At 45.2% G+C, this 26,676-nt stretch overlaps 1 protein-coding gene across 1 annotated transcript; it reads left to right on the top strand.

The window, feature by feature from the left end:
* Positions 1-262: 262 nt before the first annotated feature.
* Positions 263-26,363, top strand: NDP (norrin cystine knot growth factor NDP). The gene is made up of 3 exons (XM_038586497.1): positions 263-656; positions 15,010-15,392; positions 25,093-26,363. The coding sequence occupies exons 2-3, from the start codon at positions 15,219-15,221 to the stop codon at positions 25,318-25,320; spliced, it is 402 nt and encodes a 133-aa protein (XP_038442425.1). The 5' UTR covers positions 263-656; positions 15,010-15,218; the 3' UTR covers positions 25,321-26,363.
* The last annotated feature ends 313 nt before the right edge of the window (positions 26,364-26,676 follow it).

The following is a 26,676-nucleotide window of genomic DNA, read 5'->3' as shown; positions in this document are numbered from 1 at the left end:
CCCCCCACTTTACTTAGAATTTCAACTTCATCTCAGGCAGCTGCTGAATCGTTAAGCAGAATGCCACCGGCTCTGCATTTCCCAAACTCTGGATCCGCGCTGCGGACTGCCCATCTCGATGGCATGCTTGCCAAAGCATTAGTCCCAGATTACTCATTTAGCCTGTTATTATCCCCCCTCAAAAAAAGAAAGAAAAGAAAAGGAAAAAAAAAAAAGAAAAGGAAAGGAAGGAAGGAAGGAAGAGAGGGGACTTGCTCGCCCTTGCCCTGTTCCTCTATGCTGTCCGCAGCCTTAAGATGCTCCGTGGAAGGGAGCCGAGCGGTGGGCAGTGGCTGAGTCCCCGATAAGGAGCGCCTCACATTTCCGTGGCATTCCCATTTGCTAGAGCGCTGCTGCGGCCGCACGCCTGATTGATATATGACTGCAATGGCACTTTTCCATTTGACATTCTCTCTCTCTCTCTCCCTCTCCCTCTCCCTCTCTCTCTCTCTCTCCCTGTGTCGCTTAAACAACAGTCCTAACTTTTGTGTGTTGCAAATATAAAAGGCAAGCCATGTGACAGAGGGACAGAAGAACAAAAGCATTTGGAAGTAACAGGACCTCTTTCTAGCTCTCAGAAAAGTCTGAGAAGAAAGGAGCCCTGCGTTTCCCCCAAGGTAAGCAGGAAAACAAGCGCTGACGGCTTGCCTAGGAAATTACTTCTCTCCAAACCGAGCATTTCATCCTCCTCTCAGACAAAGAGACAACCTTTAAATACCACTTAAATTTGCATTAATTGAATTTGCATTAATCGGTAGCATGCTAGCATTGTGTGTTTTTTTTTTTTTTTTTTAAATGAACGGGTCTTTGAAGTCTGTGACAGAGGAGGGGAGCCTCTCCGAGAGGCTGGATGGAAAAATCCCTCCGGGTTTGACCGAAAGGGATTTTATTTTCAAACTCTCTGCGTAGTAGTTCGATGTAACTTTGTGATGGTTCTTATATTTGACCCGGTGAAAGGAGACTGGGAAGCAGCATTGGACGACGTGGATTCCTGAAGCCCCAGTATCTTCCCCACCGCCCTCATCCCTGTTACAATGGGGGCACTATGAAGGCGGGCGAGCCTGCGAGTTTAAAGCGCACTGTTTACTTTTATTACTACTTCTGTATGCTGTTGATCTCCTGCCAGGGCTCCGCCGGAGTGCTTAGAATGACTTCAAACAATAGGCAACATTTATTTCTAGCTTTCTGTGTCACGCTTTGCAGGAATCCTGTTCCTTTGCACTCTCCTCCCAACGTGCAAGGACTTCGCTTCCATAGACGCAGTCAGGAGCACTGGGGAGAGAGGAGGATGGGTTTACTATAGGATTTTGATTGGGCAAAAAGTCCGAGGAAATGCATGCTGTTTGCCTTGGCCTTACTGCAGAGGGTTATTTTTAGTAGTCAGCTTGTCCCTGCAGCTCCACCGATGCTACGCTGTCCAAGCGGTGACCGAGAAAGGATGCTCCCACCAGCGCAGGGACGAGGACCTGTAGGAATGGCTCCTGTAAACACCTGAGGAATATTCGAGGGGGGTTCTTTCACGCTCCTGAATGCAAGTTCTCACTTTAAATGAACAATTGGGCTGTAGGAGGCCCGGGCATAACTCTTTCTTGGGGGACGGGAAGTTTGTGTACAGAATGTTAATGACTCAGAACGCCCTGTAACTGAGGCTCATTGTAATTCACGAGCCCAGATAAACCTGCGTGGAGGTGGTGGAGGTGCAGGCTCCCGGCCCCACCGAGATTCAGGTGCGGACCAGGAAACTCCGTGGCCAGACCGGAGTCCCACTTTCTGTTCTTTGCAACTGGCGTTAGTAACGGATATGGATGCTGCGAAACGCCTCTTCATTTCTAGCAGGAGCGTGTTTTAATTACAAGGAGCCGGCATCGGCAAACTGCTCCAACACAGAAACACTAAATCCCCGGTGCGTCTGAAAACCTAGAGCCGCCCCAAAGGCAGTGTGGGCTGTGGGTGTCAGCCGAATACGGGGGGGGGGGGGGGGGGGGGGGGGGGGGGGGGGGGCGCAGAATGCTTCTCCAGGGTGCCTTTAGACCAAATGCGAGTATGTGCCCATTTTCTCCGCACCAGCCTGGCTTCCGAAATTAAACTTGAGGGTCTCCTGGACCAGATTTCACTGTGGGGTGGGAACGGGGTTTATGGGGGAACTTTCCTGATCTCCTCCAGTAACTAGCCTACTGAGCATTGTTGAGTGAAAATCCAGCTTTTGAATGAGGTAATTTACAACCTGGGGATATTCTCGATTTGAGAAAGCCTGAAAAGATACTATGGGTTCTATTGCTTGGCAATTTTTCAGTGATTTAAAAATAAAACCCAAAAAACAAAAAGCAGAACACAAGAAAACACACACACACAAAAAAACCCTCCTGCTGTTAACAAAGCAGCGAGCTGAGTGGAAACAATATTCTTGTACTGTTACTCAGACCCTTACAGGAGAATGCCTGAACACAAAATGCAAAGTTTTGCATCATTTACTTTGAGATACATTTGGTTCAGGTAAAGGGAGAGCTGATGGAGGCTTTCTTGACCGACTGTGTACCAAGCAGCTGACACCCACAGATGGAAACATGCCTGTGGAGGTTTCAATCTTAATTTGAGTTCCAATGACACTGTCAAGGGGAAAATAAATCATTTTTCAATACATTTAACAATTTCCAACTCATTTATTTTCCCGGGCCCTTGAAAAATGGGAGTTTCTCGGAATCGTAGGCACGGATGGTGGCCGGCAATTTCTACTGTATTTTAAGGACTTGCGATTCATTCAAGCGCTGTTATTCTTATTGGTTAATTATTCATTCCTTCCTTCTCTTAAGAAATTATGCTAGCCCTGCTGGATGCAAAGGTGAACGAGACATTGTCCCATGCCCTAATTCTCAGTCTGTGTGCTGTCTCCAGTTAGGTTTGGGGACTGAAATGGACTTCGCCAATGGCTAAACGGGTCAATGACTTCCTTGTTACAAAGGACCATTTCAAATATCTGCTGATCCCCAGATTTGCTTGAAGTGATTGTCGCTTATCAATGGGTTTTCTTTCCATCAATGATGAAGGGGTTCCCCTGAGGCCTTTATCACCGGATCTTGGGTACGCGTCACTCACAGCTAATGTGGCCCGGATCTTTCCCGCCTGGGTAGAGGAAGCCTGGAAAAAGGGCAGTTTATCCTTTCTCTGCTCCCTTGAGCACACTCTGGAAAGGACCACGTGCTGTCTCTATCAGGGATGGCTGTGAGTCACCTACTCAGCAGCTGACATCAGGGCCACTTGATGAATCACTGAATGAGAAACATGCACGGAGCAAGATGCTATCACTGGCTCCCACCCCTTACATGTCCCGCCCCCAGGATCCAAACCAATGACCTCTGGGTCTGGCCTAAGTTCAAGGGGCCCCTGGGAAGAAGTTGCCGGAAGTAGTTCCCCAAACCCGGGTCCCCATCGGAGCCACATACAGAATGGCTTTCGGATAATACAATCTTGTGTTTGCTGGCTTGGGTAGGTTACAGGGGTGGGGGGGGTGGGGGAACAAAACCAACAACCACCCTTGAAGACAGCATCACTACAGTCCTTGATTTGGTCCTTATCAGCAGATAATCCCCCCATGGTTGGATTAAAATGCCTCTGACTCCCTGGGGTGCCTGACTCACCCTAGCCAGCCTCAGCTTCTTGGCCAGCGGCCTTGAAGGCCGACCTCACCTCTTCCCATGAACGTCAGCTCCTGCTACTTTATCCAGTAACCGCCTCCCCACCGCCCAACCTCCGGCTGGGCCAGTAGGGGCAGAAGGGATGGGGAGGCAGGTGGAAGGACAGAACTGCTAAAGCAAAGGCGGGTAGCAGGGCCAAGTGAGGGTGGGTGAGCTCCCGGGCCCAGATTGCTGTGGCCTGCCCTGGCTGTGATCAGCTGTCATTTCCTCTTCGTGTATGACACTGGGGAACATATTAAAATTTCTCTGGGATGGTATGTTTGGAATTCCTCTGATGCCCCACCTCACCAACTTACCCGGACAATAAAAGCAAGGTTGTAAGCCTTTGAACAGCTGGCAGGCTATATATTTCCCCGCTTTCTTTCGCATAATCTAATTCAGAAAAGAATCCAGCTAGACTGGCAGTGCCATGTCTGGGTACTTGTCCCCTGCAAGTCCTTCCTCCGCCACCTCCTTCCCGCCCGCCCTGGAATCTTCCTGGGTGGCATGTGGCTTTTATTTTCTTTTGCTCTCCACCACTCCCACCCCGCCCCCTTTTCCCTGCGCCTGAGCTCCTTCCATTGTGAGCTTGCTCTTTGCTCTGTCTGTTTTCCAGACAGCCTGGGTCCTGCTCCATCCGGGGAGAGCGGGCCCGTGAGGTCTCCCCATCTTCATAGTATTCTCAGGATGTCATTCTTGGCAGCGGCTCTGCCGGGCTGCGGGGATTGGGGGGCTTTCTGGAGCCCTGCGCCTGAACCCACTGGCAGAGAGGAGGAGCCCCATGGCTCGGCTGCCCTTCAGGCGGTGGAGAGCAGGGCTGGGGTGACCCGGGTTGGCAGCGACGAGCATACCATCACAGTGACCCGCGCATCTCCGGCGTAGGGCTGGGGGTAGCAGAGCTCTGGGAACGCCTGGATGCACTTCGGCCTACATTAAGAGAAATGTGGTTATTCTCTGTTTCAGGGGGAGAGACAAGTGGCTCGAAACAAAGCTCCCCGGATCCTCGGGCCCCTGCTCCTCCCCCCCCCTCCGTTCTTCCCACATCCTTTCCTTCCCAAGGAAAAAGAAGGACAGACAGGGTTTTTAATTTGGCTAGCACGGGCCTGAATGTCTTTGGGAAGCCCATTTGGTGAAAGCGAGAGGGGAGGAGTGGATCCTAGCTGGAGCCGAGCTAAAAATGCATGGGGCTGGGGAGCTGGGGAGGACTTTTTCTTCCTTTTTTTTTCTCCTTGCTCTCAACAGCAGAACAACCGATTGGTTTATGAGTTGCAAATGGAAGGCACTGGACTTCTCAATTAGACATTCCCATTTAAGAGCCTCATGTAACCCCCTCTGCGCAGCATCCTTAAAAGATGCTGCTAATGTCCTTGGGACCAAAAGGTATCAAAGAGCAATCTACAATGCAGCTTCCTATTCCTTTTCTTTTCCTGGGGGTTTTCGTCGTCTTTTCCGAATTAGCTAAAGTTCATTAAAAGACCCAGAAGGAGAAATTTAACACAGCTGAATTAAAATGAGTCTTTTCCTGTTCACTTGACAAGGGTGGGGGGTGGATCGAAAGGAAAGAAAGAGAAGAAAGAACCAACTCCCCTCCTCTGCCACTTCTTGGGTTTTAATATGAATTATTCCATACAAGTCCCTAGGCTAGAGGATCTATTTAAAGACGCCTGGCAGCATGAAGGGAGAGGGTAAAAATACAACCACTCTTTTGTCCATCAAAGGTTTTCTTTGGGAGGACATTAAGAGCATTCCTATTTTCCTGTCTGCCCCTGCCAGTGGCAGAGTTCCAGCTGGTAGGTACCCACTCCTCACCCGTCAGATCAGCAACCACGAATTTTTGTGTTTGATTCCAGCAGAATGCAAAGGGTGGGGACTCCTCCCAAAGCCCCCATGTGTGTGCAGCGGGGTGGGAGAGGCTGGTATAGAAATGAGCACTGGCTTGGCTGTGCAGGTTGCGTGCCGCAAATTCACACACCCACACATTCGAGTTTTTGAGGAAGATTGTGCCGAGGGCATTATTTCTGACGCCAGCTGCCCTCACATCTGCAAAGCTTTCTTCTTGTGTGTCTGGCGACAGTTTGCTTGCTGCCGTTCGTGCTCACTGTCCCCTTCATCAGAGGGTCTCAGGGGCTGATGGGTAAGCCTACAAGGCTGAGAGTCCCACCCCCTAGACCCATTCTCAACAGTCAGAACGTAACAACACCCTGGATGGGGTTCACAGTCTGGGACAACTACTTTCTTGTTCGAAAGAGTGCTGACTCAGAACATTCAAAGAATGGGTAACTTCAGTCGACAATATATCCCCAGTGCTTACAATCAGGAATTCATCCAGTTGGGGTCCTTTTCACCCTCATGTCAAAATCTGCACGTGAACGTTGACTCGTAGCTTTAAACTTGGTTCTGTAAGATTTGCAGTCAATGTATTTTTCTTTTTCTTTTCTATTTTTTTTTTTCTGCAAAAGCTCAGAATTTTTCGGACAATTTTCTCTCTTCCAAGGCCTGGCTCAATCCCAACGTCTCCTTTGAAGCTATGATCCAACCAGTTGCAGTATCCTTTAAAAATGAAAGGGCAACAGGTTAACACATTCTAGACAGTTGATGAGCTGTCAGAAAATGCTCAGGGGTGACGTTTCTGCGGCGCCACAAACCAACAATTGCCCTAAACATGGAGTCCCCTTCCATCCTGCCACCAATAGGGAAGACAGATAGGGAGAAAGCAGGTCAGGGGAGAAGTAACAAAAGAGAAGGAGGGAGGACTATTTTTGATGTTCCAAATCTGCTGCCACAGATTTTCAAATAGCACACTTTGGGAAAGGGAAGCTTCCCTTAATTTTACCTACTCCCTCTGGGGGAGAAGGGTTTGACCTCTAAAGTTGCCTTCTTTACTTGGCGGCAGAAAAGGAGGTCAACTCCTCCAGGGAAAAAACATCCCCCATCCTCAGTTCTAAGTAAAATGAAGGCATATACATGCCTAAAATGGACGTGAAGAATTAAAGTCCAATTTCTTTTTTAAACACCAGGCGATATTTTAGGACTTGATGCGTTTCTGCGATTTTTCCTTCAAACTATGGGAAATTGCTCCTTGTCAGGATTTAAATATTTCTTTTGAGGTTTGAAATCCAAAGGCAGCAGAACAGAATTGTCAAAGGAGAACCAACAGTCCAACGATGCAGCTGTAGTGTGCGGAGTTTAAGCGAAGCAAAAAGACCAGCAAGGAACCAACAGCCCCAGTACATTCAGAATTATGAGCAATATAGAAAAACGTATGTGTACATGCTTTTATTTTAACCTTGCCCCATTGACATTAAGTCTGCATTCACGGGTGTTCTGGATTGCAGTGGGATTGAGTTCAGTATTCAAATCCCTCTGTTGGGCAGAATAGACAAATTGAACGGAGGCTGAGTTGGTTTCATTGTTTACGCCCCATTTCTAACTAAGGGCTCTACAGCTATCAGGCGAGATCACTACCCACCATTCCAAAACGCTGTTGCAGCTGAGGATATTCGAATGCAGCTTTGGAAACACTTTGCTGGACACTTTGAAGAAAAGCCAACATACTCATTTGGCTCCAGGGTAAAAGGAGGCCTATACCCTGAGCTGACACTGATTACCTCCCTTCTCCTAAGGCCATATCAGGGCCAGCAGTCCAGTAGCAGAGCAAGTGTCAAATTGCTTCAGCAACCAGGTCCCCAGAATACATGGCCGCCTTTTCTTTTCCATAGGGAGAGCATACATTCATGCTTCGGCGGGACTGAGTCCCTGGGCTGGGTGGGTATCTCCAAATCCTTCTGTTTCCTTTCCAAAGGTAAGTGGTAGGAGTGTGTCTCACCCCTGATGTGAAATCCCCTTCCTGGGGAGGAGTGGGGGAAATGAAGGGAGCCTTCCCTTTCTGAAATTGGGCTATTTGAAATCATTGAAAAGGCAGTGGCAGATTTTGAACATAAACAAATCCTTCTTCTTTCTCCTCCGCTATTTTTTTATGGCCTCCTCTCTTCATATTTTCATTCTCTGTTGATGGAAGGATGGAAAGGGACTCCCTGTTTAGGGCTATGGTTAATTCATGGCACCGCAGAAAGGCCACCCCTAAGCATTTTCTGACAGCTCATCAGCAAAGCAGTGACAGCTTTTAGGGGAGTGGTAGATTTACAGAAATAATCCAAACTCCCAAAGGAAAAGACTTCAACCATATCATGCTTTTCAGCACACAGGTCATCAGACTTCATCACTTCCAATATGGAAGGTTTTGTACTCTAAAATTCAGTTAGCTACATTAACCATTAAGAACTCACAAGGAGTCTTTCCATAGAAAAAAACTATAGAAGGCCACAGAAGCCCAGCACTAGATCCAAAAGCCGTAACCAACAGGCAACTCTTTTGGGCCCAAGTCCCCACCTGGAGCTCCAGGCATGTGCCTCCCTTAGCACAAAGGTTCTGTAGATGCTTTACCAAGCAGAATGCCTTGCTCTTGACTGCTAAGACCCTATTTGTTCTATATCTGCAGAGTGAACAGCTCTTCTAACCAATCTTCCTCTTCTATCCTGAACCAGGGTGTCAGAAATGGCCCTGCGAGGGGATGAGGACCTGTGGCTCAAGCTTGGTTTAGGAATAAGTTCACTCATAAGAAAGATGCAGGAGGGTTGAACTCAGCTTTTATCACCATCATCAAAAGAAAGCAGTCTACTCCTACCATGACTGCTTACTATTAGCCTCTGTCCTTTCCCCATTTAGTGAAGATTGGAAAGAAACACTACGAATTTTTAGACAGCACTAAAAGGGACCTAGGGAATGGGTAAATAGCCTCACTCGCCACTTCTTATTATCAACAACATATTAATTTATAACTATATTTGATATATTCAGGCACTGAGTCAATTGGTTATTAAGGGCTCTTTTTATTTCAGGGCACCAATATGGCCTCATGAAAAGGGCAAATTCTTATGGTTTGACCTTCAGTTTTGCTTCAGGCACCACCTTATGACTTGTCCTCTTGCGTAAGAAAGGAACCCTTTCTGGAGTATTGCTTTGGGGAAAATGAAGCCTCAAAGCAGGTGCCGTGCTCTGAGAAGGTAGGCTCAGGTTAGAGAATGTTAGAAATGGGGAGAACCACACAAGCACCTGGACCAGTCCATTCAATCTCGTAGACGGGGAAACAGAGTCCCAGAGAAGGCAAAGGACTTGCTCAAGATGGCACAGCCAATGATGAGACGGGTAGGATCAGAGCTTGAGGCCCCTCAGATCAACCATCCTTCTAGTAGAGCAGGCGACAATAAAATGCCTTCGGGTTTCAGGATGCAGTAGAATAATTATCTAATATTTCTGGCAAATGAGTGCAAAACACGAGGACACACGACACTTAACAGTGGTGGGATATGGGTTTGGAGATGAAGAGGTAAAAGCTGGAGATGGGGGGTGGTGGCGTTGAATAACAACAAGAAGTTCCTCTGGATGTCCCAAAAATCATGACTTTTAAGTTTCAGTCAAGTCTCAAGGTCAAGTCCTCCCACACCAGTCCCTCCCCAGACAGTAAAACTATTTAATCCAAGGACACACACACGGGAGGGGCCACTTGACAGTTGGCTCATTCTCAGAAGTTCCTTCTATTCCCAGTTCTTCTTTTCCTCACTCTTATTTACTCCAGAGCCGTGATTTATTGCTTCTCTCGCAGGCTGTATTTCTCCCGCCCTCCTGCTTCCCCTATGGCTTCTCTTCCTCCATCACTGCCACTGTTGAGTTTGGCCATGCTTGGCTAGTAGTGCAGGTTGGGGAAGTGCAGAGTCCTGTCCCAGACTGGAGGACCACTGTTGAATTGCAAAGATGTCACCCTCCCTTCTACGGTGGCACTAGGGGGACAGGCATGGCCCCACACACGCTTCCACCTCATTGGAGACTGGACACACTGTGAGATGACAGAGGCAGAAGCCATATCCTCCCCAGTGACCTTGTGGTTGCCCAGCCTTGGTACCCTGCTGCTTCTGGGTCAGCCCAGGCCTGGCTACTTGGCTGCTCCTGATGTGCCTCCAGATAAGAAGAATATCAAAAACCATTCGTTGGGCGCATGGGATGCTTTATAAAATCCAACATGCTGTTTACAGTTTATAAATTAAGTGCCCTGGGAAGAGGCATCTGACTTATTCTCCAAGGCATCTAGTTGACTGAATCCAATTGGAATTCTTTGAGTTCCTGAGAAGGGGCTACTTAGCACTTCACACTCTCTGATTAGACCTAGAATTTTTCTTTCCTAAGCCTCGTATGAAGCGTTATCTAGTCGCAAGCTCCCTTCCACACTTACATCTTTGATTTTTTTTTTTTAAATTTTTGGCGATTCCATTGAGAGAGGCTCTATGTTCTGCTGTCTTTACCTTACTCATGCCTGATATGATTGTCCTAAATGATGGTAAATATCAAATCCTTCTGTCTGTTATGCTGACACCATTCCAAAGTCATGGTATTTTATCTGCTTTACTTGATCTTTCTAGAAATGATGCAATGCATGTTGGATGTGAATTAGATGTTAAGGGAGTTTGTCCTTGTGTCTAGAAAGTTACCCGGGAAACAACAAGCCAAGACTCTTTGCTTGTGGATGCAGTGAGCTGGAAAAAGGCACTAGAATACGACCTATTTTTTCCCCCTAATCCTTCACGGTCATCTGCTAAAGCAAAAGGAGACACAGAGTAGGTGCCTAATAAATATGTGTTAAATAAATATTTACAGAGGGGCGCCTGGGTGGCTCAGTGGTTGAGCGTCTGCCTTCGGCTCAGGGCGTGATCCCGGGGTCCTGGGATCGAGTCCCACATTGGGCTCCCCGCAGGGAGCCTGCTTCTCCCTCTGCCTGTGTCTCTGCCTCTCTCTGTCTCTGTGTGTCTCTCATGAATAAATAAATAACATCTAAATAAATAAATAAATAAATAAATAAATAAATAAATAAATAAATATTTGCAGAAAGAAGCCACAGGAGGCATTATGTGCATATATTAGTCCTGAAAACAGCCCAGGGTGGGAATATGGATGCCAAAGCACCACCCTCCCTTGCCTGGCAAGCGCGGCAAGCAAAAGGCCATTCTTGGCACATGCCACTTATCTTAGCCTGTTGTTGGAATAATGTGCGTGAAACCAGCACTCTACCCTCTGCCAGGCAGAAGGTCAGCCCAAGAGTGAGCTGATCTGTGGACACAACACCATCTCTCACCCAGGAGGCTGGGCCCGCTGTAAGCTCTGCTATATTATTTCCCTGAGGATGACAGGTGGGGAAATCTGGGCACCAGTTGTTCTTTTCCACTGGTATCGTTTGGAGGGTAGCTCCAAAGTCGGGCACGCTGGGCCTACGTGCCTCTCCTGCCGGCAGAGGCTCCACGTTGGAGCTATGAGAATGTGGGCTCTGTACCTCCGCCAAGTCCAAGTCTCAGAGACTGGACCCAGAGCACGGAGCCACCCCGGAGCTACCCAGTTCAGCAAAAGAGTCACTTTCTCACTCAATCCATCATGGGCTGGGCTGAGTTTCTAAGTCTTGATGGGCAGCACTTGATTTTATGCTCCATGGCTTTAAAAAAGAAAGAAAGAAGAAAGGAAGGAAAGAAAGAAAGAAAAAGAAAGAAAGAAAGAAAAAAAGAAAGAAAGAAAGAAAGAGAAAGAAAGAAAGAAAGAAAAGAAAGAAAGAAAGAAAGAAAGAAAGAAAAAGAAAAGAAAGAAAGAAGCAAATTGGAATTAATTTAATTTTGAGCAAAATGACAGTAGCTCCTACATTGATACCCCTTGGCTGCCATAAATCAGGGATGGTGAGTGATGTGAATTTTCTTCATTTTGATTTTCCTCTTTATGACTGCTTTCCTTGGCACTTCTCCTCCGTGCACACTCTGACCAACACCACGTTAAGACAACTTGACTTCATGTCACTCGTTTTTTGAGCATGATGCTTATTTCTGCTTCAACACAATAGTGTTGGTTCATTCGATTTGAATACTTAAGGCAAAAATCCCAGTGTTAAGTAGCAAAACTCTTACTTTTTGTGTTTTGAGAGTTCTGTGAGTTCTCTGGCATATTTAAATTGTTGCTTGAATTCTTATTTCAGAGTTTAATATAAAAACTGAGCAGAAAACACCATGCTTTGTGAGTTTGTGAAACTGAAAAATACATTTCTTATTAGCAGTAAAGCAACATTTTCTCTGTCATTTTTAAATTCTTTATTACTACTTCTGGATTCTGCTTATCATCTTTAAAGAGAAAATCAGATAATAAAGTTACATTTTGTGTGACATTAACTATCTCTTTATCATTAGATGCGTCACAATATTTGCTTGCAAAAGTATATTACTCCCCTTTCAGGAAAAAAATTTTTTCGACTGTGCTTGCAATTCAGGATGTCACTACTAGGTGGCAGTAGTGCTTAAGAACTAAATGACCCACCAGGAAGACTATTTGACCAAGAGACTAGCATGTCTTCTGATATTTGTAAGAAGTAAAAATGTAATACTACTAAAATAGTGAAACTGGCACAAACATTAAACATCCATTAGCTTAATCACTATTTTTAAGCCAAATTTTGAAAAGAGAAAGTATAATTTTTTAAAATGAAGGTTTGGATAAGTAATACATTTACAAGTTCAGAAGTATATGAATAAAAGTGTATATATATATATATATATATATATATATAGTGAAAAGTCTTTCTCCCCTATCTGTCCATAACTAATTGAATAGCTTCTTGAACACCCTTCCAGAGCTTCTCTGTGTAAATACAAATGAACACAAATATGTATTCTTATCCTTCCATGGTTAACACAAATCAGTAGAGTTTCTGCATCCTTCTTTATATAGTTGCATAGTATTCCACTGCATGAATGTGGCATAATGTATTTAACCAGTCCTCTAGTGATGGATATCTTGTGCAGTTTCCAATTTTATGCCATGACAACCAATGCTGAAGTGAATAACCATATGCTTGTGTGAGCACACATGTAGGATAATTCTTGGAAATGGACTAGCTGGGTGTAAACATTCACATATATAGGGTCTTGTTATTGACCCTTATTGCTTGTTTTTGCCATTGGGCTATATGTTTTTCTTCTATTTGCTTCTTTCATTTAACCATACCTCCTGGCCATGGCTCTGAAAAGAAGTTGCCGGCAGTGGGGAGGGGGAGAGCCAGGACTGGAATGTCTACTTTTCCCTTCGTCCTTTACCATTGGCTCCTGGGGGAAATATCTATAGACTGGAGTGGTGAAAGAAGAAATCTAATAAATTCCTTTTTCTGAGACTAATTAAGGCTTCAAAGAGATGGATAACCACTTGGGATAATACAGTCATTTTGAAACTCAGGAAATGGTCAGTAATGTTGCAGACTCTGAACATTGAACCCAAGAAAGCTCTGGCCCTTTGAGTTGAAAACCTGATGAGGTTCATTGTGATGTGCCGCTGAAAAGAAAACAAAAAATGCTCTTTGGCATCCCTTGCCAATTTGGAGACTTATGCTCAGGTTTGATCAATTTTAATGAGATGTTGCCATTAGCATGCTCAAGAGAGAAAGTGGTGCAAAGCTGTATGAAAATATGGTCTTAACTTCAGGATTATCTTCCATCTCCCATATGGAGACGGTGGTGTCTGAATCCCTAAATATCAGGTGGTGCCATTTTAGAGCAAGAGGGAACTACAGATGCCATCTTTTCCAATTCTCGTAGTCTACAGATCAGAAAACTGGGGCCAGACCAGTTTAGATGCCCTGTGCAAGGTCTCCCAGCTACTCAGTGGCAGGGCTCGAGCCCAGGTGGGTCTCCTCATTACTGGCCCCAGCCGTTCCTGCGATTTATAGGATTTCTCTGACACAGACACGCTGAGATTTTGCCATTGCCAGGGAAGCTCGTCTCTGAAATGGCCCTTTGGCACACACCCTTTTCAGCCTGGGATCCCCCACCCCACACTCACAACTGAGGTTAAGTGGGACTGGGGCTGTTCTATCCAAGCAAAACTAATTGACTTATATGGACTTGAACTTCTATATTTTTTAAGATTTTATTTATTTGAGAGAGAGTGAGCTAGAGAGAGCATGAGCGAGGGGTGGGGGGGGGCAGAGGGAGAGGGACAAGCAGACTCCCTGCTGAGCAGGGAGCTGACACAGGACTTGATTCCAGGACCCTGAGATCATGACCTGAGCCGAAGGCAGACGCTTAACTGACTGAGCCACCCAGGCGCCCCTGGACTGGAACTTCTAATCTTGATCTTATTAATACTTTGCCCTGTTTATTTGGACTCTCCACGAGTAGAAAGTAAAAAAATGTTGTACAATGAACAAAATAATCACAGTCTTACCTGAAATACCTTTGAAAGTTTTTCTGAAGCTTTAATTATCATGTTCCTTTTGTTTGGGATGTAATGACAGGCCTCCCCAATTGTCCTAAATGTTTGAAAAATATTTTTGATACTCCGTTTTCTGGTGTGATAAAAAGCCCCCATGTTGGCCATGCCGAGGAGGGTTAGTCAGGTGATAAGGGGAGCTCTCTGCTTTGTCCAAGAATAATATGGTTAAAAGAACAAAGCAAATTTCAAGAAAACCGATATACCCTGATCCCATTTTAATGGCAAGTCTCTGCTCTGACGACACTTTTTCAAACTGTAGCATATGCTCAGACAACAGAGGCTCTGCAGAAATGTGTGACCCTTTGGCAAGTACGCATGCGTTGAGGCCAGTTAGCATAATGTGTATTTCAGATGCAGTTTGTCATTGATGCTGGGTGGCACGGGGCTTAAAGCAAAAACAGGATGAGCCCGGAGCAGGATGAGCCCTAAATGGAAAACTAGGTGGGTGGGTGGGTATGGACTTGGAAATGGAAAATGTACTTCTTTCCCGTGGGACGTGGCCTGTGTTCATTAGTGCTGACCTGCCTCCTTTCTAGCCCTGGGAGCTGACGTTGACACCAAAGCTTACGGAGAAACTGAATAGACCCTCCCGCCCCCACCAGCCAGGGATGAGGATGAGACCACCCAATTCAGTTATGCTGTGGCCAGAACCACATGTTTAATCTTTACCATGAGTTCAAACTATTCTTGCTCCTAGAGACATGGGATCCGGCAATTAAAGTCAACATGTGCTTCCATTAGACCATTGTGTCCACCTCCAAATGGTTATAAATATGTAGCATGAGCTACGGGGAGGGAGCCGGTAGACTGGATGACAGCCTATGCTAATGGCACTCTAGAAACCAATATTCCTCACTCAACATGACGCGGAAAAATTCTACCCAGTACCTCCTGGGTTCCATTCGTTTTTCTGGGTAAATGTTTCTGGGGAAAATAATTTCTGTTTTCATTCCAGCTGTGCAGCGGATACTGTGATGATGGATTGCAAGTGGAAAGAGTAAGACAAAACTCGAGTATACAAAGGACAATGACAACCAGAAAGCTTCAGCCAGATCCTGCCCTTTGCTTGAAAGGAACTGGAGCCTAGGGGGAGGCGAAGGCATTTCCAATTTTTAGTCCTCTGCCTCCCTCTGCTGTTCCTTCTCAGAAGTTTTCCTTACAACAATGAGAAATCATGTACTAGCTGCATCCTTCTCTATGCTCTCCCTGCTGGCGCTAATGGGAGATACGGACAGCAAAACGGACAGCTCCTTCATGATGGACTCGGACCCTCTGCGCTGCATGAGGCATCACTATGTCGATTCTATCAGTCACCCATTGTACAAGTGTAGCTCAAAGGTAAGATCCAGATCTCTGTGAAGGTAGCGTTACTTCCCAGAGACAGGAGAGGAGCCGTATTCCTTTGTCCAGGGTACGGAGAACGCTGACTATAGCCCACACCTGAGCTCCTTGGCTGGCCCACGGGGCTTGGGGGAGAGTCAAGCTCTTAGGGTTTCCCAGCAAGCTTTGAACCCTTGTCGGTAAAGCTGCCTGAGGGACCACGTACACACCCAGACAGCTTCTCTCTTTCCAGGCTGCTCGAAGTCAATAGGAAAGGCTGGAAGGTTCTCACAATAAAATCATTGCTCGACACAAGGTGAGAGAGGTGTGTTTCGTCCCCAGCTGTGAAATGTATGAACGGTAGTGCTCTTTATCAAGAAAGAAGAGTAGAGTCTCTAGGTTATCGTCACTCCTCCTACCTCCACCAGCAATAAAGAGGACGCGGACTCAAGAAATATGATTGAGCAGTAAAACGTACTTCTGGGGGTGGTGGTGGGGCTCTTCAAAGAGATTCCTGAGGGAATAGGTGCTCACTGGCTTCGTGGTCCAAGCCTTCATCCACCTGACATGCTTATGCTAAAATGATTTCAAAAGAGAAATGGCAATTGGATCATTTATCATTTTTACACGGATTATCCAAATCATTCTTGTTTGGACTAGGTTGTGTGTTTTTTGCGCAGGCAACCTAGGCGAGTGATGTGTCAGGTTGGGACAGGGCGTGCGAAGGAATACCACACTCCAAAGGCCACTGAGAGTGGCCGGCCACCTGGACCACCCAGAAGGGAGGTGCATGGTAGGCAAAGGACAGACTCAGAATGAGAATCTCACGACCATCACTGCCCCCAGTCACATGAATGAAATTTGCCCACATTTGGTAAATAAGAATTTGTTTAGCCCAGCCTCAGAGATTTTCACTGTAGCCCTGAGACCAAAACCACTTAAGCATTCTCATATGGCAAGTATTTTTTAAATTACCAGTGTAATTAGGACGTTTTTGTAATATCAACCACTAGAATGAAGACCATATAAGTTAATGTCTCTACCCTCCATTTCAAAACATCATGACTTCTGTCTGCCTTTAAAATTTCCATCACTTCTCTGATTACAACTCAGTGTTAATGGCTTGTTTTAGTTTGGGGGAATCAGAATTTGAGTTAAATCATTTTAACCATTATATTAATAAGATCTAGGACTGTGGGAAAAAATAGAGACTTTCCACTTAAAAACTTTCTGGCTCTTATTTGTACTTGTAGAACTAAAAAAAGGAGTAAATAGATAAACTTAAATTTTTGCAAGACTGCAATCCCTTCTTAGGCAAAAAAAGCTAAAGCAAAGGGAGAAGAAAAAAAAAAAGACAGGACATGTTTTTACAACTGTGATTGCTCAGAAATCGTGGGCCTGAGCAATTATTAGCTCCTCCTCCCCTCCCCCAACAGCACTAGTATTTGGTGGTTCTTATTCCATGGATGGGTTCTCCCTCTATTGAGCTGTTCTCCATAATCATGATTCTTTAAAGAAAGTGGGGGTAATTAAAATTATTTTGAAGGAAAGGTCAATGTGATGATAGGAAGGAACGGAGAAATAGGAGCGTCTCTAAAAACAATCTGGAAAGATCTGGTGAAATGATAGAAAAGCATCTTGGCAATGATCAAATTAGTTAAGAGAAGGTCAAAAAAGAGATGTCGTTAACTTGAGTCCAACAAACTCATGGTGCTTGAGCATGACTCCTGGAAACAGACCTTAGTCTACCTCCGTTCACATCAGTTTCTTCCAGAATGCCATGGCAAATAGCGCAAAATTGTGATAGGAGCAGAAATGTTTGTAATTTCATGGGAACGATCTGTTTTCAAACATCTCAAACCATCTCAAATATAGTAATAGCTGTATGTAAATGGTGCTTGTAATTATAAACCTTTCTTTCTTGGCCTTAAAATATGTCTGGCAGGATCTCAACTACTCAGACCTTTTCTGGATTAGATTTTCCCTAGGTATCCAAGAACAAAAACTTGTTTTCATATTTAAATAATCTCTAATTCTTGACTCTCCCAGACTCAGGCTGGTCTTCTCTCTAATGAGTCTCATTAACGAAATTGTTCTTTACACACTTGAGATAAAACATTTAGCCTGTGTCTAGAAAACAGCCAATGTGGGTTTTTACAACGAGGAGACTCGGGTAAATCTTTCCTCTCTGCAAAGTTTCCCTCCACATGATGTTCAAAGGCCATTATTTACTAGACACGTGCCTATCATTTGCCTGTCAATTGCTAATGCTTCCCGACTTACATTTCTCCAGTGTCTGGCCCTGGGAAGACAGATGACCAGGAGCTGTGACCCAGGGTCAGGGGACGGAGAGCATCTGCTTGAATACCTGATGTGTTTCAGGCATCTCATAATATATGATGTAATCACTGCCAACAAACCTGTGTTGGAAGACACCACTAATCCCAATTTACCAGGAGGGAAAACTGAAACCCTAAAAAGGTATTCAGTAGATTGCTCATTTAGTCCAGGAGGAGCAATGTCTGCCTCAGATGATTTTTCTTTCAATGACTTGGATCTTTATATTGAAGAAATGCCGGTAGATCATAGAAGCCACTATTTAGACTATTGGCCACTATTTCAGACTATTTCATTATCCGAAATAATGATGGATACTCCACAATGTTTCCAGAAAATAGGGATAGTAGTGAAAGTTCTGTGGAGCCTTCCGTGACGCTGTTTGTTGCCCCTAGCCCTGAGCCTTGTCACCCATTGCCTACTAATCCAGGAAAGGGCTGAGACAGAGTCAGGCAGAAAAGACTGGCCATGGTGGTCTACCAAGGAGATCCGTGTGAGCACAGATTATGATGTGCCTGGTAGCTTTCAGTGGTGACACCTCCTAGGACTGGTTACAAAGGATCTTGGGAGTGGCAGGTTCATTGACAATCTTCCCTGAAATTCTGAGTGAGTAAAGGCTATAGAGCAAACAGCCAAAAGGTCAGTGGCTAGTGAACATGAGCTGTCTGGAGAATCTTTAAGGGAACTGAGGCATCTCAGACTTTGACATAACAGGAAATCTGGTTTCACATTCCAGCTCCACAGTGTGCAAAGTGGGTGATTTTGGGAGAAGAGAAACAATTCCTTAGTGCCTCAATTTATTCCCGTGTAAAATGGGGCTAATGCTATCTATCTAAAGGTGGGGGTATAGGTCTTGGTGATGATATTTGTAAGGCATTCAGCCTGGTGTCTGGCACATAGCAGACATTAATAAATGATACTATGATCTTGATGATGAAGTTATAAATTGGACAGGTGTTGAGACTCACTTTCTATTTCAGTCACTATTGAGACCTCAATAACCATTGGGATCTCAGATAGCCTGAAGGGATTAGGAGAGTGAACCTCATCGTGATTCTTGTTAAACACAGAAACCTGGCAGGGGTGGAGGGAGCATGCAGAAAAGCAAAGTAGATGTAAGCCATCGTGCTGGGTGTTAAGAGTGGGAATAAAAGTAGAAGAGAAACAGATCCTGCTGTCTGACGTCCCTTCCCAGGTAAGCAGAAGAAGCAGGGAGCGGAGGGGACAAGTTCTAGATTTGAGCCAGGGATGGGTTTTTAGGAGCTGAGGCTGGGAAGGTGAGCCAGTAGGGCAGGCTGTGAAGCCTGAGTTGGGTGAGGAATAGGTGTACCTTGCAAAGACAAGGAACCAGTGCATAGGGTTGTCTGAACTCTGAAGGCCCACAGGGGCAGCAACTAAGGACAGTTCAGAGGACAAAGCCTGGAGAAATTCCCAGAGGAAATGAGACGGGAAGCTGTTAAGGTCCCCAAGCCTCTCCTAGTGCTGCTGACGCAGCCCACAGTATTTGGAGAAGAAATAGGGAGATTCAGGAATAATGAATTTATAACACAACTACTGGGAGATATGACCTTTTTTTAAAAAAAAAAAAAGGAATGAATTTATACTGAATGCCTACTGTGTGTAGGCATGGTGGCAGGCAATGGAAGCACAAAAATAGGAGGGAAACGAGAATGTTTTTACCCTCATAGTGCTTATAAGTAAATGGGAGATAGAGGGAAAGGAAATGTTCTGTGTACAAAGGCTTTGTGTCAGTTTGAGTTGTGACCAGACAGAAGGGACCAGATTCCATCATACCCCATGCTGCTTCATTCCTCAGGTTGCAATTTTGCTGATGCTTTTGGCCCGGCACAGACCCTTTGTTGACCTGGGTGCCTGGAGATGAGATGAACTAGTCATTTGTTGAGGGTGCTGGGGAGGGAAGAAATGGGTGCCCCAAGAGGTGCCATGGGATAAGGGGTATGTAGTGTTCACTGCCAAGAAAAAAGGCTTAACAAAAAAGTTTCTCATTTAAATGAGGCAAATTAGCCAAACTCCTGTTCTAGGATAGGATGTTCTGAGCCAGAGTCTTTATTCTGATACTGATGAAGACATCTAGTCAGTCATGGCCTGAGCCAGGAATTCACAGAGGTCCCCCATGACAGAGGAGGAAAAGTGGCTCTGGCAATGGTAAGAATCTTTCAACAAGGCGTGATGAAAACCATCTGTGTTTGGGTTTTCTCTCACTCAGAAGATAGTTGTATATTGCAGCAGAAGACATAACTGCCTAAGAAGTATGGTAGGTCACCAGAGAGAGCAGGGGCCTGGGGTCTCCGGGTGTAATCCTTGGTCAGGACCCAGGAATCACAGCTGGCTATAACCCTCACAATGTAGCCTGAACTTGCCTGTGACCAGCTTGAGCAACTTAGGAAATTCCAGGGTTTGATAGGCTGACTTGTCATGGTTAGGGCAGAAGGCTCAGGAGTCAAGCTGCCTCAGTCCAGAATTCTGGCCTTCCATTGTACAGTGATGTGATATCAGGCTAGTGACTCATCCTCCGCCTTTTCGTTTCTTCATTTGTAAAATGGGGCAAGTTTACCTTTTGAAATGGCAGTTAAGAATCAGGTTGCATATGAAGGGCTTGGCACAGAGCCTGTAGCCTAGTAAATGTTCAATACATGTTATATATCATCATTACTATTCTTTTATTATTACCTAAGGACCTTTCATTATTCTTAGCCTCAGCACGTGGAAATCAGATTAGAACATGAAGGAGCCCATCCCTGAGCAAACTCTGTGAACCTTGCAGCTCTGTTCATATTAGAAGAAGCTGACTTTCACAGCCAGCTGGAGCCAAGTGACTCTAAGGTTGGGGGGATACAAAGGAACCGCTGGAGAAGTTGCCTAGCTTCCTAGCATCAGGCCAATTGCTTGGGGGAACATCAGAGAGCAAAAATTAAACTGGATCAAAAGCAGATAACATGCATGCATCTGTCACCCACCTAAGCTGTGAGAAGTCAATAGGTCAATGAGTAACAACCAACTGTTGAACCTGCTCCTTTGACGATGGAGCCCCATGTGGGTTCTTTGTCAAAAGATATTCATTGTATGATTTCATAATGAAGCAGTGCAGATGCTCCCTATTAAGAGCAGTTAAGGGCAGCCCGGGTGGCTCAGCGGTTTAGCGCCGCCTTCAGCCCAGGGTGTGATCCTGGAAACCCGGGATCGAGTCCCACGTTGGGCTCCCTGCATGGAGCCTGCTTCTCTCTCTGCCTCTCTCTCTTTCTCTCTGTGCATCTCTCATGAATAAATAAATAAAATATTTTTTTAAAAAATAAGAGCAGTTAAGTGCAGTGTAAAATGTAGAGGAGTCATCCCGTTAGTAAAGCATGGCCAAGTCACCCAGGCACGAAGAATGTGCATTGACCACAAACTGGGTTTTGGCAGGTGAATTTAACTTTGAAGGTGAAGTGGTGTTTGGTGAATTCATTAAGGAGTTAGACCCCGTGTGGTACCATCCAAGGAAATTCTGGGCGTCTCTGGGAGTCCCCAGATCACTGGGGGAGGGTCTTGACAGTGGAGATTTCATTTAGGAGTGCTCTTTCAAGATTCAGCTCTGCATAAGCTTGGAGGTGGTGATGATGTATCCCAAGAATTTCATAAGTAGAAGGACACGCTTGCATGGTTATGATTTGGTTGGGGCTCCCAGAAGCCAGTCAAAGTAGATTGGAGAAGGATGTGAGTTCATGCTTCAGGAAAACACTTTAATATCAGAAGACAGGATATAATAGTGATTTAGATCAGAGGCTTTGTTTTGAACCGACCTGGGTTTGATTCCAGCTCTACCTTTTATCAGATATGTGAGTTTGGGCAAGTTACTTCAACTCTCTAAAGCCTCAGCTTCCTCATCTGTAATAATGGTACAGATAATAAGAGTGCCTTTACCATCAGATTGTTATGAGGATTAAATGAGATTAAATGTTGTAAGCCCTCAATAAATGTTAACTGCCATTATTATTATTAGCTAATGATCGCTATCTAGTGATCAGCCTAGAATGGAACCCTTCAGACTTTAACAGGTTCAAGAGCCTTGCTACTCAAAGTGTGGATGTTAGCGGTACTGACATCAACCAGAGTATTGAGTCAAATGCAGAATCTCTGGCCTCACAATCTGCATTTTAACAAGATCTCCAGCTTATTTACATGCATGTTATAGTTTGAGAAGCTCTGGTCTAGAAGAGGTGAGAAGATGTTCATTAAATCTATAAGACAGGTGAGGCATGGCAGAGATAAAACATCAGGAGTGAACCTGTAAAGCAGATATTTATCCTTTCCATTCCTTAATGACACTCATTTCTAGATTTTATCTTCCAAACTCCCTGCTATAGCCCTCCAACACACATTCACAAACTGGAGCTAGATTTTTATACCACTTCCAGTTTCGAGATGGGGTCTATATACCAGAAATCTCCCAGACAGGAGATTTGCATATGTGTGTTGAGAACGTCAAGGGCCCAATAATTATTTCATAGGGTCTTCTTAGAGGAGAGGGCATTTGAAGTTGGCCATGGAGGACAGTTGGGATTTCATTAAGCAGAGCTAGGAGGCAAGGGCATTCCTGGAAGGGGAAAGACATGAGCAAAGGCAAGAGGCAGGGAAATTCCGGGTTATTCCATGAACTTCTAAGTGATTAAGCTCGATTGGAATAGGGAGTGAGCAACGAGAAATAGAACAGTTGTAAGGGAGTGAGTGACAAAAATGAGAACAGTTATAAGTAAGACGGGAAAGATGTGAAATCCAGGTCATGGAGGATCTTAATACCAGTTCAGGATTTTGGACATTATGCCAAAGGCAGCATGCTGACGCTGAACGTGTTTATTGACTGTACATGCCCATGTATTCTCCTTGTCCAGAAAGTCCAGGTCGTGAGATAGAGGGACCCAGGGTCCTCAGTGCTGGAGTTCTTGTCCTTCAGAAAGAGCTGAAGGAGGTACTTGAGACCTTGAAAACGTTTAGTGAAGTCAGGATCGGGTCAGTGCTTCTACAAATGGCCCAACGCTGCTGATTTGGTCGTTTGATGGACAGCTAACTGCTGGATCATTCCAGATCTACATCTGGCTCACCTGCATGTGCATCAGGCGAGAGGCACTGCTATGTCTATGCCCCTTTGAATTAGCTCTGTTGACACAGGTTCACTGTATTCATCTGGACTGCAATTAGAGCTCAAAAGACTCCATTTGGGGAGATGATCTCTGAATATTGCTTGATCTGCATAAGAGATGACCCACCTTAGAGACGAGCACATTTAACACTACTCTAAAGTGAGCTGCCAGGGATCTCTTCCCCCAAACCCTCAGGTGTGGGGAGAAGGCACTGGGGAAGATGTTGGGCTCCTCCTCAGAGGGATGAGGTGGGTGCCAAGGACTGGCCCGTGGACTGCTGATCTATGGTATAATCTTCAAAACCTATTTCAGATCATGTTTCCTTTGCCTAACAACACGAAGAACAGGTGGGATGGCACTGAAGCTTTCATAAATTCAAGATGGCTTAAGGCTGCCATTTTCTCTCTGCCTCCATGATCTTTCAGAGAAAATAAATCAGTAGGTCCTACTCCAACTTCACAAAGCCCTACCAGTTGCTCCCCAGTATCTCAGATCCTATTGTTGGATTCATCCCAGCATCTTCTTCGATAATGATGTTAATAACCTATAATGACCAGAAGTCAACTTGTCTTTCCTTTAGAAAGATGAACAGGCCATTTCCTTCTTTTAATTCTTAATGAATCAAGCTGCCCACCCTACCCTACCCTACCACTATCTGTCCCTGAGTGTACATAAGAACACTGGGATGAATGTATGGGAGACATAAATGAGCCTCTGCTCTGTCCCCTTAAGCTGGACTCAAAATACTGAGCGTGTGCCTATGTCCATTGTTCTGGGGATAACCTGGGTAGTTTGCATTGGATTCTTAAAGAAGAGTGTTTACTAAAGCCAAATTAAGAGCCACTATAAAGCACATAGCCTCTGTTAGTGCAGCCCAAACTTTACTTTTTAAAAAAATATTTGTTTATTTGAGAGAGAGAGAGAGAGAGAGAACACGAGCAAAGGGGAAGGGCAAAGGGAGAGGGAGAGAGAATCTCAAGCAGGTTTGCCACTGAGCGCAGAGCCCAACTCGGGGCTGGATCTCACAACCCTGAGATCAGGACCTGAGCCAAAATCAAGAGTCAGATGCTTAACCGACTGAGCCACCCAAGAGCTCCCAACCCAAGCTTTAGTATCATCCTAACCTACCTTTGGAAATGGAGATTGAAAAAAAAAAAAAAAAGAAATGGAGATGGTCAGAATGAATGACTCTAAGATTCAACTGCACAAATCTCAGGCTCTTTCAGTGTATAACCCTGATGTATTTCATCCTCTCATTTCAAGTTGTAGTGTCCAGAGTATTTCTTCCTGATCACTCAGGTTACCCTCTTTTTCTTCTTCAGGAACTGTATTCATTTTCTTGAGCAATTCCTTACACATAACAAATTCCTTTTTTCTGTAGTCCTTCCTCATTTACTTCTGATTTCAATTCAGAATGACTTTCTGCATCTCGAGACTGGTCGAATTGACATTGGTCCAATGGTGGTGGATATCACCTGTCCCGAGAAATTGCTTTTGTTCTTTGGTTTTTTTAAAGATTTTATTTATTTATTCATGAGAGACACACAGAGAGGCAGAGACACAGGCAGAGGGAGAAGCAGGCTCCATGCAAAGAGCTTGAGGCAGGACTTGATCCCAGGACTTCAGGATTATGCCCTGGGCCGAAGGCAGGTGCTAAACCACTGAGCCACCCAGGTATCCCCTGTTCTTTGGTTTTTATTTGCACATCATGGTGGGGGGGCCTCATGTAGTGGTTCTACACCCTGAGCGCTCTTTGGAATCACCTGAAGAGCCACGAAAGCTCGGGCTCTATCCCCAAGGATTTTAATTCCATTGGTTTGAGATGGCACCTGGATGCTGACATCTTATTCTTTTTAATTTTAATTTTTTATTTGAGAGAGAGGGAGAGACAGAGACAGAGACAGACAGACAGACAGACAGTGTCAGCAGGAGGATGGGCAAAGGGAAAGAGACACAGAGACTCTCAAACATTCTCCACGCTCAGCACAGAGCCCAATGAGGGGCTCGATCTCACTACTCTGCGATCGTGACCTGAGCCAAAACCAAGAGTCCGTTGCTCAACTGACTGAGCACCCCTGGGGGCTGACATTTTAAAACAAGTTCTCCAGGAGATTCTAATGTGCAACCAGGGTTGAGAGCCCCTGGTCTAATCCAGTGGCAATTGCCAAAGAGTGTTAGGACGCTGTGGGACCTGGCTGTGGTTCTGGCATCCCCAAGGGTAACCTCATCTCTTCTCTCCCCAGATGGTGCTTCTGGCCAGGTGCGAGGGGCACTGCAGCCAGGCATCACGCTCTGAGCCCTTGGTGTCCTTCAGCACTGTCCTCAAGCAGCCTTTCCGCTCTTCCTGTCACTGCTGCCGGCCCCAGACCTCCAAGCTGAAGGCACTTCGGCTGCGCTGTTCGGGGGGCATGAGGCTCACCGCCACCTACCGGTACATCCTCTCCTGTCACTGTGAGGAGTGCAGCTCCTGAGGCCCGTGGCTGAGTGGCTTCTGAATGGGACAACCTTCTTTTCTCACCGAGGCAGTTCAACCAGTCAGGGAAGGACTGGCAAGAAAAATCAAGGAAAAAAAAAAAACCATCAACAACGAAGCAGCAATTCCCACGGGATTTTGCATATTCTAGTAATAAAGACTCTCCATGCTTGTTGACACTGAGAGATGCTCTGGGAACTTGTTTTCCATCCCTGTCCCCTTTCCCTGGTACAATTTCTTTTGGTTCCTTTTCAGATTCAGGCATGTCCCCTCTTGGCGCTGAATGCTCTTTGCATTTCCAACAATTCAGCATTAGTGGGGAAAATGGGCCCCCATGCAAGAGTGAGGCAGGCTGTCACTGTTCGGTGCAGACTAGGGAAACAGTCACTTTGGAAAGCAGGAAAGCCCAACTCTTTCTGCGGTACCTTCTGGGTTGGGTTGGTTTGGTTTTGATCTTGTCATTTGGCCAAAGGTTGCCATCACTGCTAAAGGTTACCAATTTCAAAATTCCAGGCACCAAGCATGTGGATATGTATAGCGAGGCTCACTCACAGCCAGCTAACTGACATTAATAACTAACAAATGGATTCTCTTACATGATGCTGGAACTCCTGATAGTGGTAATTATTATTGAGAAATGACTTTTGGGAAGTTAAGGTGGCATAAAGAATTTGTCATCTGAAGGCTCTTGCAGGTAAATTATGGTAAATTTTTGTAAGGGAGCAGACTTTTAAAGACCCGCACAAATACGGATCCTACACTGACTTTGAAAAAGGCATATATGTACTAGTGGCATGGAAAACGCACTATACTCATGCATGCAAATTAGACAACCGAGTATGAATCTATTTGTGGGTGTACTATAGCTTTAGCCATGTCGCGGGCATCATTCTCTACCATCCACTTGTCCATATGAAGCTTGCTGCCAAAATGGTAGCCTGGCTCATCTTCTGAACATTTGGCTCATCTATATTTTGGTCCTTGAGACTCAAAATTTGACTTATTCCCATGTTGTGAAATAAAAAGACAGTATCTTCAAAATTTTGACTGTGTAAGTATTGCTTTCTCCTACTAAATATTTTATGATAATGCATCCCCTATGGTGTGTGTGTGTGTGTGTGTGTGTTCCAGGAAAAGAGGGAGATGAGGTTCTAGAATGCATGGGAAAGACATTGTTTGAAATCAGTAGACTAGGGTGAAGGGGCCTTAGGACATTTGGTTCTTATTTTTTGTTTTATTTTATTTTTAAAAATATTTTATGTATTTATTTGAGACACTGAGAGAGATAGTGAGAGAGAGCATGAGCAGGGAGAGGGAGAAGTAGACTCCCCACTGAGCAGGGAGCCAGACATGG

Source organism: Canis lupus, chromosome X, assembly GCF_011100685.1.
Source record: "Canis lupus familiaris isolate Mischka breed German Shepherd chromosome X, alternate assembly UU_Cfam_GSD_1.0, whole genome shotgun sequence".
Classification (NCBI taxonomy): Eukaryota; Metazoa; Chordata; class Mammalia; order Carnivora; family Canidae; genus Canis; species Canis lupus.
The sequence above is the reverse complement of the archived record's forward strand: the minus strand, read 5'-3'. Positions and strand labels throughout refer to the sequence as shown.

Coding starts and splice junctions, on each gene's coding strand:
- NDP (XM_038586497.1), top strand. CDS start 15,219: ATGAGAAATCATGTACTAGCTGCATCCTTCTCTATGCTCTCCCTGCTG. Junction 15,393..25,092: donor TGTACAAGTGTAGCTCAAAG/GTAAGATCCAGA, acceptor TTCTCTCCCCAG/ATGGTGCTTCTGGCCAGGTG.